Source organism: Homalodisca vitripennis, chromosome 6 (genome assembly GCF_021130785.1).
Source record: "Homalodisca vitripennis isolate AUS2020 chromosome 6, UT_GWSS_2.1, whole genome shotgun sequence".
In the NCBI taxonomy this organism is placed as follows: domain Eukaryota; kingdom Metazoa; phylum Arthropoda; class Insecta; order Hemiptera; family Cicadellidae; genus Homalodisca; species Homalodisca vitripennis.
This window is the reverse complement of record NC_060212.1, coordinates 143,510,793-143,530,071: the sequence shown is the minus strand read 5'-3', so window position 1 is coordinate 143,530,071 and position 19,279 is coordinate 143,510,793. Positions and strand designations below refer to the sequence as shown.

The window sequence follows — 19,279 nt, the reverse complement described above, 5'->3', positions numbered from 1 at the left end:
CTAGTCTTGATTTGACACAATTTAGTTTATTTTCATAACAGTCATTGACAGATCTTAACCTGTATCAGTTGAAGTATGATTAATTTATCGACTTTGAATTTGAGTTTATTCTAATTTTACATCAGATACAATAATTTGGGTTGTCTTTTCAGCTAATTCTGGACAGGATATACAAGGGAGTAAATGAGAAATTGTCGAAGGCTGGCCCACTCAAGAGGGTACTGTTTGACTTCGCTTTCGAATACAAAAGGACCTGGATGAAGAGAGGCTTCAGCACACCACTTATTGATAGGTAACAATCACAATTACATATGTCAATCATTCTTTTTATTACACATTTTGATAAAACTGCATGAATTTATTGTGTAATATTGTTTCTACAGTTATGGTAAATAAGTTATTAAAAAACCAGATGGATATATTAATAAACCTAATTAACTACGCTTGATTATCTAATAATTTTCTAGTTCAACTATTTGTGGTTCATCAAAGAAATGTTCTTAAAATTAAAAAAAAAAATCATTTGGTACAGGAAATTGATTTATAGTACAATTGATTATATAAATATGAGAATTTGAAGAGTTACCAGCTGAATTTTGTAATATACTTATACAGTAGCTGTATTTCTTAATTTTGCATTTTTCTCTGCAAAAAATTGATTTTTTTTGTTAAGTAATTTGAAAAGTATATAATTTAGTTTACAGAAAGGTACAAAAAATATACATTATATTTTTTAAGGTGAGAACCTTTTACAAATCAATTCTCATTTTTGGGGTTAAAATAAAATTATTGTTAATACTAATTTGATAGGATAATAGGATTTTGGACGTTTGGCATTGTTATATGTTACAAAATGTATATCATCCGTTACAAGTGGCAATGCCCAAAATCCTATAACCCTTAAAACCCATTGTCAATAAAAAAACTTCTAACAAATGACTAATTTGATGCTGATGCATATATATTTTATTTTAATTAAATGAACTCCAGTTGCTTAAAAAAAACCGGATTTTGTAATTTTTCCTAATTAAATAATGTATTTTTATCTTTGTTTTTATTTAAATCACACTGTTTTACTCGGGATAAGTTGTTTGTACTATAAAAAGACACATTCTGAGTAGCCTGCTACATCTGGATGCTATTGTTGTGTAGGATGGTGTTTGCCCAAACCCGCAAGCTGCTAGGTGGTCGTGTCCGCTTGATACTGTGTGGCGGGGCCCCGCTTTCACCCGACACTCACGAGCTCATCAAGGTCTGTCTGTGTGAGGGTGTCATCCAAGGATACGGCCTTACGGAGACCACTTCCTGTGCTACCATCATGAGCAGTAAGTGCAATTTCTCTTTTGATCCCAACTACTTTTAAGCATATTATTTTTTAAACTCTCAAGCTGCCACATGATTGTTTTATTAACCGGCAGGTTTTTTTTGAGTGATTTGCATAATACTTTTATAAAATTAGAACATTTTTTTATTTTTACCTAACTATATGTGGTATCATTTTGTTCACAATGAACTTAGAGAACACTTTAATATATAATACTGATAAATATTTAAAAATTGAACATTTTTTAATGTCATTTTAATTTTAAAATTGTCATTGTAAAAGAATACAGGTGGAGATGTATCTAGAAAAGATAGTTGCATAAACAAATCCAAAATTCTAAGATAGCCAAAACATCCTAAATTTGTTCTAGTTCATAAACTGGAAGTAGTATATAAACTCTACTCTTAGTAAACATGATTAAATATACAATTATTTTTATCAAGTCATCGGACTTGTCAAATTATTTTTCAAGCATTGTTAGTACGCTATAAATAAATTTTTTATATCCTTTTTATTTATTTATAGCCATAAAATATAACTATAAGCAGTACATTCCTAATAAGTATACTAATACTGGACCTAGCCTACACGTTGTTGACTAACCTTGTAGAAAACACTACTAAAAATATTTATCTAAGCTGTATTAATTGCACAAAACGCATCACAACACATTATTTAGTAATCATTATACTTATTTAAACCCAATTATCACAATTTAATAATATTTTACTTAAAACATTGAAAAATAACTAGAAAGAAGAATCGCTTTCAGAGCTAAAATGGGGTTTTGACCATTACAAATTTAATCATGTGCACACTATTGCATAAATTATTTAAATATCCAATGCCATTTGATATGGTGTAGTGCATAAATCTGTTGTACTGTGCATCTTACTGTAAACTTGTTTAGTTGTTTCAAAAAAATAAAATACTCTTACATCGATAGTATAAATTTACAAGAGACAGTAATCTGCTAACAATGCTTGTTGCGGCATATTTAAATGAAACTACAATTTTGCTATATGTTGGGATAGGATTTATAAAATAATATTTAAGGAATATTACTGAACAGTATCAACACTTATATTTAATGTGATATAACAAACAATATTCAAAAACATTATTAAATTAAAAAGATTAATATTTTGATGGTTAGAGACATCTTACTAGATGTAAGCAATTTGCTGCTGTGTGTTCCATCGCGGAAATAAATAAACTCTTGTATTCAAACTAAAATGTCTCAAACTAAATGAAAAACTCTAGTTGATTTTTGGGTAAGAAGTTTAAAACAATTAATAGAGCGTATTACTCGTTAGGAACCAAACATAGCATGTTTTTGAAAATTATTTTCTCTGTAATTATATTCTAAGGGTTACACTAAAAATAACCATGGTAATTTTTACAGTTTCATAAAAACCATGACTATTGTCTAGTACAGTGTTATTTTTCCATTCACTTAAATACAACCATTTTAGTTGTGTATATGTTTTTACAAAATGTATTATTTTTAGTGTATTCAATTTTATACAAATCTCACAAAATTTAATTAAATTTTGATAGATTGTTTTTAGGCTTAGAGTTGAAATTACCATATGAACCTTTCTGGTTTCCTAGTACGGTCAAGTAATTTCTTTTGTAATTTTTAATTAACTAATTAAAATCTATAAAAAAAACTTAATGGATAACTTAATAGTAAAGAAATTTAGTTCCTCAAATTTTTAAAATTTACTATACAAATATAGTTTTTATGTTTGTTATTGTTGTTTATTATTTATCCACAATATTTGGATAAAATGTACAAGATAGAAAATTAGTTGTGCTTTTTTACATATGGCCTAGGTGATAATCCGATATGTTTAGTATGGATGATGACTGCAATAAATTCGTGATCATGAACAACAAATATACAATTAATAATGTTGATAAAGTTACAATTATAAATGGAAGAGAATTTCATATTTCAAATTAGTGTATTATTTGTGAGGGAATTTAATTTAACAGTACATTATGGATGACTCATAGGTTGTGAGATTGACCCCAGTGTTGTGTTTCAGTAAACGACAGATCAAGGGGCAGAGCAGGAGGCCCTGCAACAGTGTGTGAGGTCCGACTGGTCGATTGGGAGGAAGGCAACTACAGAGTCTCCGACAAACCCTTCCCTCGTGGAGAGATTGTTATTGGAGGTGCAAACATCTCCCCTGGCTACTACAAGAATCCTGAGAAAACCAAGGAAGACTTCTTCGAGGAGGAGGGCAGGAGATGGTTCAGGACTGGAGACATTGGGGAGATCCATGAAGATGGTGTCTTGAAGATCATAGGTAAGCTAATACATTTGTATAAAAAAAGCTATAAATAATAATATAAATGCTTATGTTGAGGTTTTGTAACAAGTAAAATTACATTTGAGGTGCCTAAAAGTTTAACAAATATTTTATTGTTTTCATACCACATCAAAATAATACAGGAAATTGCGTAATAAACAATTTCAAAAAGAGGATAAGTTATATTATATTACTTGATATAGCAACAGTAATGAGGGTTAAAACGTTCAAATGCTCTTTGCTTTAGTATTAAATTTGTTTTTTCCCACATTTTAGACCGCAAGAAGGACCTTGTGAAGCTGCAGGCCGGAGAGTATGTCAGTCTGGGTAAAGTGGAGGCTGAGCTCAAGACCTGCCCTCTGGTGGAGAACATCTGCGTCTACGGTGACGCAAGCAAGGACCACACTGTGGCTCTGCTGGTGCCCAATCCGAGTCAGCTGTCGACATTGGCACAATCGCTCGGTCTCGGCGCAGACCTCACCTTCGAACAGCTCTGTGTCAACCGCAAGGTGGAACAGGCAGTCATTGGTCAGCTCGCTGCACATGGCAAGAAATGTGAGTTGCATCCACTGATTTCAAAATATAAGGGAATTTTTCAAATTTATAAATGTCACAAGTGATTTTTTGTGAAACATATTCAAAGTAAGAAAACTTTTATTTGAGAAAAGTGATTGACCTCTTGATCCAAATCTAGTTTACCAAGAATATTCCAGCCAGTTAATAATTAATTTTACTAGTTTTAAAGAAAGGATCATAGTTATCTTTACAAAATGAGTTTGATTTCGAGTCAAAAAATTAAGTAAAAAATATTACACGTTTTGGATAGTGCAAGGAAAATATCTGTGTGAAATATAAATGTAGCACCATTATAAACCAAAAATAATAACAAAATTTTACATTTTTAAAATTAGGATTTTTGTATAAAATATATATATATATATATATATACCACATATATATATGGTATTGTACTAATTCATTATTATGGTACATTGCTGATAAATCATAGTTCAATTGAAATCATATAAATAAATATTGAATATTCTTAATAATGTTAGAAGATATACTTTACATATCAAACACATTAAAACATTTTAATAGGTTTATTTACATATTTAATTATTGTCTAATGACTGATCATGCAGAGTAAATCTTAGTAATAAACTGCACTATTATTACAGAATGCTGGGTAATACTATATAATATAATTTTTAAATATTTAAAGAAATTATTGCCAGAGATGATTCTTAGCTGTTGTTAGATTTGTTAAGATTGGGAAAAAAATTCTTAATGTCTTAATATTCAAGGGCTATGCAGAAACTAGATTACGTTTTGCTCTGTAGTTGCTAGGGGCGGGACTATTGCGGCCATTTTTATGTCAGGGTGTTTCTCCGTTCAGTGGCTATCTAGTCGTCCTTGTTGTTTCACAATAGCAGTTAAAAATGTGTGACGCAAATTAAAATTGTGAATGAGGTCTCGGTAATATAGTTTTTGTAGGCTGAGCAAAAAAAAAACCAATTGAATTTTATCGACAACTCTGTGAAGTTTATGGGAACAATGTGATTACTGAAGGTGGAGTGTGTCAGTACTGCATTAGGTTTAAAAATGCCCGAACTAATGTGCATGATGAAAAACAGAAGTGAACGGCCAAAGCACTGTGACTGATTAAATTGTCCAAAGTTGATGAGAAAATTAAAGAAGACCGCCGATTCACAATAACAGAACTCTCACTTAGTTTTCCTCAAATTTCAAGGAGTTTGTTACACGAAATAATTTTTTTTTTTTTTGTTCTGCGTAACAACGCAGAAAATTATCATACATTTTGTGCAAAATGAGTATCGAAAATCTTAACAGAAAGTCATCAAAATCAGTGTATGGCTGCTTCATTGACAGTTTTGGACACTTATGAAAAAGATGGTGACTTGCTGCTCAATCGGAATCATACAGGAGAAAATACTTGGGTAAAACTTGAACTGTGAAACCAAACGACAGTCTATAGAGTTTGGGCATATACACCCCCTAAAAAGTAAGGAAATGTATACAAACCTTGTTGACACGGAAGATTATGGAACTGTTTTTTGGAAAAGGAAAAGAGTTCTTTTTGTTGATTTCTTAGAATGTGGCACAACAAAAAATTCTTTGTGAAACCTTGAAAAAGTTAAGGAGATCAATACAAAAACAATTACAAAGGAAAGTTAAGTTTGAAAATTTTATTTTTGCACGATACCACACACGGTAAACCGGACTCGAGAAGTCCTGGATGCTTTTAAGTGGGAAGTGTATTCACATCTGCCTTACAGTCTTGACCTTGCTGCTAGTGACTACCACCTGTTTCCAGACAATTAAGGCTTGCGACGCACCGCTTTGATGACGTCATGGAGCTGCGGGAGGGTGTGCCTACCTGGTTGAAGTCTCGGGCGGCAGAATTTGATAAAACTGGAATTTTAAAACTAGTTCACCGCTATAAGTGCCTAAATTTTTTTGATGACTATGTTGAAAAATAGTAGTTTAGTGTTAATTTCAAATGCATATAATACAATTTCTTCTTTTACTTTGTTTATATCAAACTCTACTTTCTAGATAACCCTGGTATTATAATTCTGCATGAAGGCTCAGGTACAGATTCTGCACAAAAATCTGTTTGTTCTGTCTCACGTAATAGTTTGGACTTACATTGGGTTAACTGTATATTTTTGTACCCTAAATATTGACTCACATTGTCTTAAAGAGAACTGTGAATTTTTCTTTAAAAAGAAGTGAAATTTACTTTAAATTGGATGGAATATTTATTCTTGGTACATCAGTGCTCAGACTCTGAGTCACTAGACTACATATCTTGGAAGTAAATTTTGACAAATTGTTGAAACACAATGGTTGACAGTTTTTTTTTTCCATTTAATTACTAATTTCACTTTTAATTAGAATTAGAAGGTTCAGGCTGGAATGATTTTCATAATAAGATTTTAGAAAAATTAGGCAACTTGTTTATTTTTTCCTTATTTAAATCTTTTAACTCTGACATTCCGAGCAGAGTGTACTGATAAAGGCATGTTCTTTTTAGTCATACTATATTGTTAGGGTGAAAAATCAGTCTTATTTGTGAAATATAAACTGATTACCATTATAAAATATGTTGAATTCAATCAATAACGGTTGATAATGTTTACAGGCAAACTAGAGAGGTTTGAGATCCCAACTGCGGTGAAACTCTGCACTGAGGTTTGGTCTCCGGACATGGGACTAGTTACCGCTGCGTTCAAATTGAAGAGGAAAGACATTCAGGAGAGATACCAACACGAGATCAACCGCATGTATGCTTCATGATCACTTGCGTTCCATTCAGACGTTTTCACCTCAACTGTAACATAAGTGTAAAATTGTCTCTCTTTCTGTATAAATAGCACTACTGATTTACACTTTTTTTTAAACACTAAGGGGTTATTTTATTTGAATTGTTTTTCCTTTTTTTTGTACTGATATTAGTAATTAGGATTTGTAAATAGCTTAAGAATGTATTGTAGTTTCCCGCACAGACGTTCTTGCCTGCGCTCGGGATGAGCGTCTGTGGAGCATATGAGATGTATATATTGTCTACTTAATTTATAAATATAATTAGGTATATCGGTTCTATTTCTTAGCTTTAGCTCAATGAAACATCACTTGTATGTCCTCGTTAAGTGTTTTATAATTATTTTAGTTACACTTTTATTTCCACGGAAATGTCTTCGTTTCCAGAGACCATGTGAATTTTTCTTGTGGAAAAGTCTTGATGATTTTGTGTTTGTGTCCGTAAAATGTGGTTTATTTTTAAACCGTTTCACGCTCCAATGCTGTTTATTTTCTTGATTCGGAGAACATAAATTCTCAGTTTGTCCTAGCATAATATGTATGTAGTACTAGTTGTGATGTTAAATCCAATGGATTGATGTTAAAGGCTATTTATTGTTATTCATTCAGCATGATGCCAGGTATTGTATACTTAAAAAAGTAATGTATAACGTCAGTTTCTGGTGTTAATTAAAGAAAGTTAGTACTAGTTTCGTTAAATTCGTTATTGTTTTATACTTGTAACAATTACATAATTCCTAGTTCACTACTTCAGGTTACATTTTAATTTATTCCATCATAATAATTATTGCCACTAAGAGCGTGTTATTTCTAAATTTGTTTTGTATATTGTTGATCTTTTTATTTATTTCCTTCTACTTGGTACCTTATTATCGAGTCTTGTTAGTATATCAGTAATGGTTGTGATTTAGAATTATCTTTTAATTGATTGTTAATTTACAGATACTCATCTTCTTAAAAGAACAGGTAGGCAAGTGCAGTTTTGAATGCCAAGCATTGCAATTTGTATGTACTATATAATATTGATGTATTTTGTACACATTTACGAACAATATAGATTCCGTTTTGTTGGACCTCGGAGATCATTATACTGTGCTTAGTTTTTACAAAGAATATTATAAAGGAGCCTATTGTATGTAATACAAAGCTGTATTTAGATACTTAAATGTGTCAATTGGATTCGTTGATTAGTTGCAATGTATGAAAACTTGAAACTATGTTGAAATCAAAATTAAAATAAAAATATTCCTGTGTTAAAGTTTGTATTTTTCCTCTTCCATAAATGATCTTAACTCATTTCTATTATGGTATTGCAGTTCTCTAGTTTAAATATCACGAGTTGGAGAACAAATTAATCAGGCCTGTGGTTAGCCCGCAGATATTAACCAATTTTGGGCAGTGAAAAACTTCAGTGCTGAAACTAGTGTCAGTGACAGATAAAGCAGCAGCAGCACAGTCCGCAGCGTGCACACAACTTACTCGCGGCAGTGTTGTATTGATATACTGATTACTATTTTAGAATATCGAAGAAGTGAAAAACACATGATCTCAACTGCTATTTACAAAAAGAAAACTATTATAACAGAATGCTTGAGCACATTATAACATAACTTTGGAACCATTCTACCAGATTTTGTATTGCATTACTATGAAGACAAATCACCAGACCTAGCAGAGCATCCAAACACATTCTAACAGAAAATGTAAAGAAATGTAATAGTTCCTGCTAATCACAGAGCAGAGGGACACACTATTTATGTCTTTTGCCCACAATGGGAGGATTTAAATCATGTGTTATACATTTTGGGAAATATAAAATTAAATTAAAGAGCAATTTTATTTACAATTTGCAAAATAACATTTAACCCTTTTAGTACTACATCGTCTACGTTGTAGACACAGCGTATTTTTATATATATTAGTTCAGTTTATGCAATTTACTGGCTGCAAACGATGACAGTTCATCCAAAAGCCATAGAGTAACGATATTTGTATATTTGATTGCCGACGACCAGCTGTTTATACGTTTTTGACGTGAAATAAAAAGAAGGTCAGTTCGGATGTTTACGTTGCAAGCGAACTGACGCTGTGCTTTGTTTACTCTGTTTTATCTTATTTTATCCATTAAATTGTGTTTTAATTGTGAAATACTACTTCATTAGTATTCCAAATTATTGCATTACTTCATTTTTCATTTGTGTTTTCCGTGTGTATTATATTTTACTAAGTTGCAAACTTGTCTAATAAGAACATTGCAGGTGATGATGAGTTATTACGGAATGCTGTTGAAGATGTTCTGGACAATGAAAGCAGCAGAACTATCAGTGATTCTTCATTTATAAGTGAACCATTTGGTTTTTATGAGCAGAATGATGTGGAAAGTGATGAAATCCCAACATCTGATGAAGATATTCACAAATCGTCTTCAAGTGAAATTGACGAAGACAAAGACTATGAATTTGGTGCGGACAACATATTGTATTTTTCATCCACGCTTCTTATTTGTTGTGTAAAAATAAAATAAAATATATGGAATTTGTTTAGTTTTAGTTGCTTTTCCGATGGTAGCATCATAAAAATAATATAAAATCGTTTACATACTAAAATTGTATGCCAAATTAAAAAAAATTTACAAACATGAACAAATGTATTTTTTTATTTATTTCTGTTTATTGGTTATTTATCTTCAATACCAAAAAAAAGTAACAAGATATGACCTCAAATAAGGAAATAGTAAGGAATTTACTAAAACTCTGCATTTATGCACTAAAATGATTAGCACTAAAAGGGTTAAATGGAGTTTTGTTTTATTATAAAAACTCAAGTCCTTTCTTTCCCGCAAAATATTTTATAAAATATAATTTTTTAAAATTTAACTTAATACTATATACATTCAAGGTAGGAGTTCACCACACTTTGTTTTGCTTAACAGGCTTGACACATGTCGCCTCATTTTATTCTCAAAATATCCAGCAGTCAGGTAGACACATTTTTACTGCTCCCAGACGTAAGAGGAATCTGCCAACCTACTTAGTAGTAACTTCAATGACGCTCAATCAAATTCCATGGATGCATGTTCATTGTACTATTTCTTGTCTATGTAGACATAAGTTTCATGCTAAATTTTAAGTCTACAGGTGAAATCTTTCTCATGATATCCTATTGATAGGCTATTTAAAGGCTTAGCCATATAACCATCATCCATCAATTTTGCTGTGTAAAAAATTACATCACATGCGAATATGAAGAGGAATTTTGCCAAAACCCTTAATGATAGCTAAGCAATATATACAAAAATGTTTAGTTTATAGCTCAATTAATTCACAAGATATCTATCACCCTATAGAAAAATAAACTGATAATTGAGTTGAAGGATCTGATTGATATAAGATGAAAGATTTACTAAACAATCCACCAAATATTGCATGTTAACATGTCATATGATTGAGTTCTGTTTAAAAATTTGTTTCTTCTAATATATCTTTACCAATAAAACTACTTGCTGTGATTGTGAATACGAATTTCACGGAACATGTGTTAAGTTGAGTAAAGTAGATATTGAATATTTATCTAGTGCTGGTCTTACATGGAGATGTGGCCCATGTAGCGAAGCCAGACGTCGTAGTATGTCATTAGAATCTGAGGCTACTGAGGGTAAGCTAACATTGCAAGATGTTTTTAAAGCTATACAGGATTTGACTAATGAACATAAGAACTCAATTAAAGAATTTAATAGGTCTTATGAGGCCTTGAACGATAATTTGGAAGAAAAATACTAAAAACTTAAAAGAGCAAACTGAGAAAATGAAACAGTATTTGGAAAGAATTGATAGGAAAGAGTACACACTTTGGAAATTAGGCTTGATGAGGCAGATCAATATTCACGCAGGAATTGCGTAGAAATACAAAGCGTCTCAGTAAAAAATAATGATACCATCCAGACTGTCAAGGATGTAGGCAAGGCCTTAGGTGTAGATATTGAAGATAAGATGATAGATGCCTGCCATACTCTGGGTAAAAAGTTCTAATACAAAAGGACACTCCAGGCATAATTGTAAAATTTGTCAGGAGAGTAGATGCAGAGGCCCTGCTGAAAAAGAGACGAGAGAAAAGAGACTTCTCCACCAGACACCTGAACTTGGCATCGGATAACCCTATTTACATCAATGAATCTTGTCCCCGACGAGGAGGAGGTTGCTGGGCATGGCGAGGCAAGTGCGGAGGGGAACGAGGTTACAAGTGGCTTTGGGTGCGAGGAGGTAAGATCTTTCTCAGAAAAGAAGATAATGGACCTGTAACTGTTGTTCAATGCCAGGCTGACCTTGACAAAATGTAATTGCTGTACTAAAAGTATTGTATATAGTTATAGTGTTGTATATATAGTTAGTTATAAGTGTTATATGGTATCTAATAATCTATTTGATATACGTTGATTGGTAAAATTAACGCCTAATGGATTACATTGAAAGTATTGAAATCTTAAACCAATGTGCAGGTCTGGTCATTGTCCATCAAAAACATTAGAAGTATGAGAGCTAATTTTGATTTATTTATAGTGAACTTATCCGTACTAAAGTGGCTACCTAAAAATAATAATATTATCGGAAATTTGGATCAATGCTAATGAAACACCATTCTATAAAATTCCAAATTATATTTTACATGCTAATACAAATGAAGATTATAGGGGCTGGCGGTATTGCAGTTTTTGTACATAGTAGCACCACTGATTTTGAATCAATACCAATTCATTTTGAAACAGTGATATAATGCATTTTACTTTTAAGCAATGGGCTATCTTATAAATTTATATTGCTGTATATAAAAGGCACCAACATCCCTATTAAAAATTTCATTGATGAATTAAGACAGTATCTACAAAAAACCAAACATTAAGATGTGTAAGGTTATGTTGATTTTGGGTGACATGAATATAAATATTTTAGATGATAATTCAGAAATTGACGATTATAAACTAACCTTGGCTTGTAATGGAATAGAATCACTTATTAACGACCCTACTAGAGTAAATACGAATTCAAAAACATGTTTGGATCATGTACTTGTAAAATCAGCGAACAAAAATAAAATTGGAAATTGAGGCGAGTGTGATTGATGTTTGGTGTATCAGACCACTACATGACAGCTGTCTGTATGCAAGTAGGGGCCCCTCCCGCGCCATCTGACTTGCTCGAGGTCGCGCAGTTGTCTTATCGCGTGTCAACAATGAACAGCTGATTAAAAACCTCGAGATGGCAGATTGGAAATTGACGTTTTCCAGCAGCGTAACGCTTCTATAGCGTTTGACGTATTTTTATAATAAATTAAATCTTATAATTACAAATTCAAAAAGGGTTGTAACATCGAAAAAATCTAACATAACTAAACTTAACACCTTGGATTGATTCAGCTATATGCAAGCGTATTAAAATTAGAAATAATCTATTTAAGAGTCTTAAGAAAAATCCTAATAACGAAGTAATGCAGAAAAAGTTTAAAGAATTTAGAAATAAGTTGCTGATTGATATACGTGATCTAAAAAACAAATACTATTCTGAGCTTTTAAAAAACTACAATGGTAATTCTAAAAAAACATGGAGTATTTTAAAGGACATAACGGGTCAGAAAAAATGCAATAATTCTGTGATAGCTTTGGAAGTAAATTGTAATATAGTATCTGATCCCGAAATTGTGGCTAATGAATTTAACAAATATTTTTTATCTATTCCTGGTGAACTAAGTAAAAACAATTAAGAAACCAAATAATATTGATTACACGAATATAGAAAGATTATTTATGAAACAATGGACCACTCAATCAATGTTTCTATTCCCTGCAACTTTAAATGAGCTTATAATAGCAATTAATTCCTTAAAAACAAGTAGCGCAACAGGTCTGGATGGTATTAGCACATCATTGGTTAAAGATACCTATAGCAAATTTTGCAGATGTCTTGCTTTATATTATAAATTTGAGTTTTGAGACAGGGGATTTTCCAGAAAAGTTGAAAGAGGCTGTAGTCATACCAATTTATAAAAACGATTCTAGAAACCTCTTGTAATAACTACAGACCTATATCATTACTGTCCACATTTGCAAAGATATTTGAGAAAATCATGAAAAACTAAGTTATTACAATTTCTCGAAAATACAAATTTTTTCAGTTTGCAAACCAGTATGGATTTAGACAAGCCATGAGTACGGAAACGGCTTTGCTTGAGTTTATGAGTAGAGTGGGTAATGGGATTAACGATAGGAAAAATGTAACAGGGCTTTTTTCTAGATATTACGAAAGCATTTGATACAGTTGACCATTCAATTCTTTTAAATAATTATACGCTTGCGGAATCCGAGGGGTTGTTTTTAAATGGTTTAAGAGTTATTTATCATGTAGGAAGCAATGTGTTAAAGTAAGTAGTACCTTAAGTCAATTTGGTGAAATAAAATATGGAGTACCTCAAGGGTCAGTTTTAGGTGCCACATTGTTTTTAATATATATTAATGATCTATGTAATGGAAGGTTTTACGGTAAGGTTACTGCATTTTGCAGACGACACAGCACTTTGTTATGTTGAGAATTCATGGGGAGAAATTGAAGTAAAGATTAACAAGGATCTGAATGCATTAAGTGGTGGTGGTTTTCAGTTAATAATATGATATTAAGTCCTCAAAAAAACCAAATACATAAATATTTCGTTAAAAGTGCCTTATCCACGCTTTAAAAATAAAATTATGTATAAATGTCTTAACTGTATAAGCACTAATTCTCAATGTGATATAAATTGCAGTCTAGTGGAAGGGGAGGATTCGCTGAAATATTTGGGGTTATGGCTTGATAAAGATTTAAACTGGAAAACTCATATTTCAAAACTTAAAACAGAAACTAAATAATGTAATAAGAATCTTCTATTATTTGAAAAAATATGTGTGATACTAAATTGTTAAGAATGATATACTTCTCCCTGGTGAACAGTAGGATGGAATATGCTATATCGTGCTGGGGAGGAACGTACATAACTAATTTAAAGCCTATAATAACAGTTCAAAAACATTTTATAAGAATAATCATGAAAAGAAAGAAAACTGAATCATCCTACCCTTTGTTTTTGAGATTGAATATTCTTCCGTTAAGATATATGTTTGTTTTTAAAGTTTTAAAAAATATTTTTCTTGAGAAGCAAAAATCATAAGTCAACAAATAAATTTAAACTTAAATTAAGAAATGCAGAAGACTCATTAGTACCAAAACCTTCAAATACTTTCTTTACAAAAACTTTTATTTATTTAGCACCAAAACTTTTTAATCTGTTACCACAGCATATAAAGAGTCAGTATTCAATTAATATTTTTCTAAAACAGCTTAAAAAGTGGCTATTGTCAATGAAGGATATTGAAGAAGTACTTTTTAAAATTAATGTTTAAATATGAGATTTTTCCTTTCCTTGTAATCTGTTTCCAATAATGATAATATGCATAATTTATTTTATGTTCTGGTTGTGTTCATTGTGTTTTCCATGTTTATTTGTTTAATTTTTTACATTTAGGCTTAGTTGATTATTTTATGTATAGTTAAGATTTTTTATTAATTTAGTTGCGTTTATCACGAACTTCATGTAGAGTAAAAAATAAATAAGTTTTACTAAAAATATTACTGTACTGTTTGTAAAGCTGCTAGTTTTCTGTTAATTTTATGATATTTATTACTCCAAAACAGGCTTTGCCTTGGAGTTTTTTCTCTTTATTTCTCATAGTGATAGTGTTATAGTAGTTTTAGTTGCATATGTATGTATTGTTAACGTGTGTAAGTAAATTTAATGTGTTTTGGTTAGTTTGTAAAATTTTATAAAAAATCGTATCTGTAATTTATTTGTGAGAAATAAAGTTTCTTTCTTTCTTTCTTTTCTTTCTTTCATTGTGGTTACTTACAAAGCCAATGTAAAAATATTGCTAATGCTCACTCAAAACCCATGGAATGACATGTACATTACATAATCATCAAACTTGATGTTCGTTTTATAGAACTGAAGTTTTCAATCTTTTTGTTTTCTAGATATTGTACAAGATATTTTTTCCAACCTCTCAAGTGATGGGCTTTGTTAAGGCTTAGCCAATGATGGAGGTTTGACAATAGAAATAACATTGAATCATGAAACTAAATTTTAATTTTATTTTACCTCAACATCAAAAATACATAAGCAGTTTTACTATTATCAAGTCATATTCAAATATTTCTTTAAAAAATTGTGCTGATTTTACATTGAATAATGTGAAATGATTCAATACCACTACTACCCAACATTATCTGGTTTTAATTGAGACAGTAGAACCTAAAATTAAACAAAAAAATACCTTTTACAAGATTTTTGAAAACATCTATATATCATTACAGTTGTGGCTGCAATTCTTAATGCATCTTTACAAAATGGTACAAACATTCTACAAGTGAATATCGAAGTTCGTTGTTGGGACCAAGGCAGCGGAGCCTCGGGATCAAAACCTTTTTCATACACAACTAATGTAGACATCTTATGGTTGGATGTGTCTACAGTTTAATCCAAAATTAAATGCAACGTTCTATGTGATTATGATTACTCTGGATGGAGTTTGGTATATTTTGTAGACAAGGGGGTGGAGCCGGTGGAGCCCCAGGGTTAAAACCGTTTTATTAATAATTACAATAGACGTCTTGTAGTTGGGATGGATTTGAGCCAAAATTAACATGGATGTTTTATAGGACATGGGTATAAACAAGGATGGATCATAACTGGCTTTGAAGCCAAGGAGACGGAGAACCTAGGCCATAACCATTAAATGCAAAACTACTGTAGACACTTGTGGTGGGATTTATTTTTTTTATTTAGCAAAAACATTCTATGATAGATTTTAACTAAGAATTGTTCTTCCTTTGAGCCAAGGCCTAGACTCAAATCCATAACGTACAATTACTCTGAACACCTTGTGGTTGGATAGATTTTACCCAAAATTTATAATCTATAGAACAAATAATAACCAAGGAGAGCTCACAGCTGGTTTTGAAGCTAAGGAGACGGAGTCCCCAGACAGTTAGATATATTTTAACCAAAATTGGCACAAATGTTTTTTAGGACAATGTCGACCAACAAAGGTTTGTCAGTGCGTCAAGAGAAGTGGTAGAGCCCAAGCACCAAATCTGTTATATTTCACTGATTTTAACCTTATATGTTCTATATAACAAATGTTAACTGAGCATAGATTAAAGTGTCCTTTGAAAAAGGATGGATTTCTAGGATCAAAACTATTATGTTGTTTACATAATAGTTTTGATTGTAGATCTATTTTGATATATTTTATCCACAATGGTATGAATGTTATATGTAATTAATTATAAAACAGAAATTAATATTTTTTTTTAAACAAAAAGTTCTAAAGGGCCAGGAGCTACCAAGTCAGGAGTGCAAGAGGCTAGGATGTGCCAGAGTCTGGAAGATTCTATTTGCTAAGAGCTTCCAAATTTCAGGAACTACAAAGATGGGGAGCTGCCAGAAGCCAGGACATACACAAGCAGATGAGAAGTAAGAGTCAGATCTCCCAGAGGCTGAGGTTTGCTAGTGTTAGACAGAAGAACCTAAATGTTTTGAACTCCCAAATAAATGAAGAATCGTACTTAGATTTGCTAGAAAACAATATTGACACATCCCACTGGTGTCCAAGACTTGAAAAACAGGATCACTGCTAAGTGCAGATGCTTAACCAGAGAAACTTTTAGAAAGGTGTGGCAAGAATTTGAAAATAGGTGTTTTTGCTTGAAAAACAATAGCTACCAGTATTCAGTGAGTAATTTTGTTGTTATTAGCAGTAGTACAGTAGTTTGTAGACTAATAATTGTTGTATAAGAAATTACATTATTGGCTGCTGATACCAAACGGCTTGGCCACTGAAATTTTTTTTGTACCATAATACAGCATTTTTTTATGCTTCAATTTAAGGTGACACAAGGTATTAGTTGCCATTTCAAAATTTTGACTTTGGGTACGGGGGGGGGCATAGGGGTGAGCACGCCCATTTCAAAAATACTTTTTTTTGTTCCCCAATTAGTACTTTACACTCCTGTTTACAGAATTTTGATATTTGGACTATAAGTCTTTTAATTCGAGTTTGAAGTTTTCAAATGAACACCCTGTATATACTGGGTGACCAGACTATGTAGTAGGCCCCTGATTGTATAGGTATTACAAGTGAAGATATTCCGTTTCAACTGTACCAACCCCCTACCCGCCCTCATTTTGTGGCCAAAAAATCAATAAAATTATTTTGAACCCTCCAAAGTACCTGTAAAGGGTAGTTTTGGGTGATGGAGGTTTTTTAAATAAATTTAAAGGTGGGGCGTGTGGTACCTTTTATTAAAGGTTCTTGGACACAGATCATTTAAAAAAGTAATCAATTTATCTTGCTGTAAATGTACAGTATGTTAAAATATCTAATAAAAGCTGTAAAATGTTATTTTTTATTGTTACTTTATTGAACAACTTCAAAATTAATTGAGGACTACCCCCTACCCTTCCAAAAAATAACTAAGTTCAGTTTCCAAAAAAACTCAACATTTGAAATTACCTACATTTAGAAATGTTTATAACTAAACAATATTAAATAAAAACATGTAGTGTTTTGGGCTACATTGGTTTTAATTTGAAAATTTAGTGGATTTAATTTGATAAGAAAATAAAAAAAGGGATTTACTCCTTTGGCATGTTTGCTCATGTTACTTGAGGATAGTAGTTCGATTCTGAGTTGAGCCTTTGTAGTACCGTTTCTTTTGTCGTTACTTGAGGATAGTAGTTCGATTCTGAATTGAGCCTTTGTAGTACCGTTTCTTTTGTCGTTACTTGAGGATAGTAGTTCGATTCTGAATTGAGTCTTTGTTGTACCGTTTCTTTTGTCGAACTATTACTGTGTTTTGGTTGGTCCAGATCAGAAAAGCTGAAGGCTAATTAGTTGGTACGGCTGGGCCAATGAATTAGCTCGGTGATGACATCATTAATTATGGGGGGGGGGGGGGGCGCGAATATTAAAACACTTCTCGACTTCCACTTAATTTTTCTGTTGTAATATGAAGAAAGAAAATTTTTATGTAGAATAATTTTTTCCTGTTTTAACAAAGGATTAACTTCATCTTTATAATAGTTAAGATTTTAACTGTTAGTGGACTATTTATTTGTGTGATTTTGGACATTAATAAGAAATCTGTTTATAGCAAGTTGCATTAGAATTTTAAAAATTAACTGAAACGGGAACTGAACGATATCCCACAGTTTGAGTTTAACACAAGGTGCTCAATAGAAATTTGAGAATAAATTTAATTTGATCTGAATTTAGTTTTTTTAAATAGCTGATTTTATTTTTTTATTAAAATAAAAGAGAGCATTATATTTTAGTTTGATTTGAATATTAAAATTTTTGCCAAAGGAATTTTGAATAAAAAACTCTTGTTGCAATATGGTAATATTAAGATTGAAAATACGGCAGCATTGTGTTTTAATATTGAAATTTCCAAGTGACATTACATTTCTTTTAATTTACTTTGTTTTTAAAACACTACAATAATATTTTGTAGATAAGTATAATTCATGTTTACTGATAAAGCATTGTTGAGGTACAACAAATAAAAAAATATTGTTATACCAACTTAGAGAGTTGATTACAATTTAATCTTGAATTCTATTCAAGAGTTTTGTGACTGATAAACCCAAACCGTTATACGAGGGTCGTCCATAAAGTAACCGCCGTTTGGGCGTGGCGCGATAAGTAGTGGGGGTAGCGCCGCCATTCTCACATCGGTGTGCGCAGCCGTTCAGTACGCTTCTAGCTGTGCAAGGGAGAGCATCGTGCGATCGCGCGTTCTTTTGGTACAACGTAAAAAACATGAGCGCCGTGATAGAAAATCCCGCCACGTGTGAAGTGCGTGGTGTAATAAGATTTCTGTGGTCGAAAAGTTACACAGCAGCTGAAATTCATCGTGAAATGAGTGCGGTGTATGGCCCAAACATTATGAGCGAAGGTGTAGTCCGTCAATGCAATGGGGTCATACCGCTTCGCCAAGCAAGCCGAAGAAAGCTCGCCAATCTTTTTCAGCGAGAAAATTGATGGCTACAGTTTTTTGGGATGCTAAGGGCATCTTGCTCGTTGAATTTATGGAGCGTGGTACGACCATTCATTACAGCTGCAGCTTACTGTGAAACCTTAAAACGGCTACGACGAGCGATTCAAAACAAGCGTCGTGGTCTTCTGACATCTGGTGTTGTGTTTGTC

General features: G+C 32.0%; 1 protein-coding gene across 3 annotated transcripts in view; it reads left to right on the top strand.

The window, feature by feature from the left end:
• LOC124364972 (fatty acid CoA ligase Acsl3) overlaps positions 1–8,251 on the top strand; it is a 78,860-nt gene extending 70,609 nt beyond the window's left edge. For all 3 annotated transcript variants that reach the window (XM_046820826.1, XM_046820828.1, XM_046820825.1), the window contains 5 exons: positions 153–292; positions 1,153–1,325; positions 3,379–3,642; positions 3,922–4,200; positions 6,815–8,251. In XM_046820826.1, the coding sequence (XP_046676782.1) occupies positions 153–292; positions 1,153–1,325; positions 3,379–3,642; positions 3,922–4,200; positions 6,815–6,969 (1,011 nt within the window). In that variant the 3' untranslated portion in view covers positions 6,970–8,251. The remainder of the gene's footprint in view (positions 1–152; positions 293–1,152; positions 1,326–3,378; positions 3,643–3,921; positions 4,201–6,814) is intronic.
• The last annotated feature ends 11,028 nt before the right edge of the window (positions 8,252–19,279 follow it).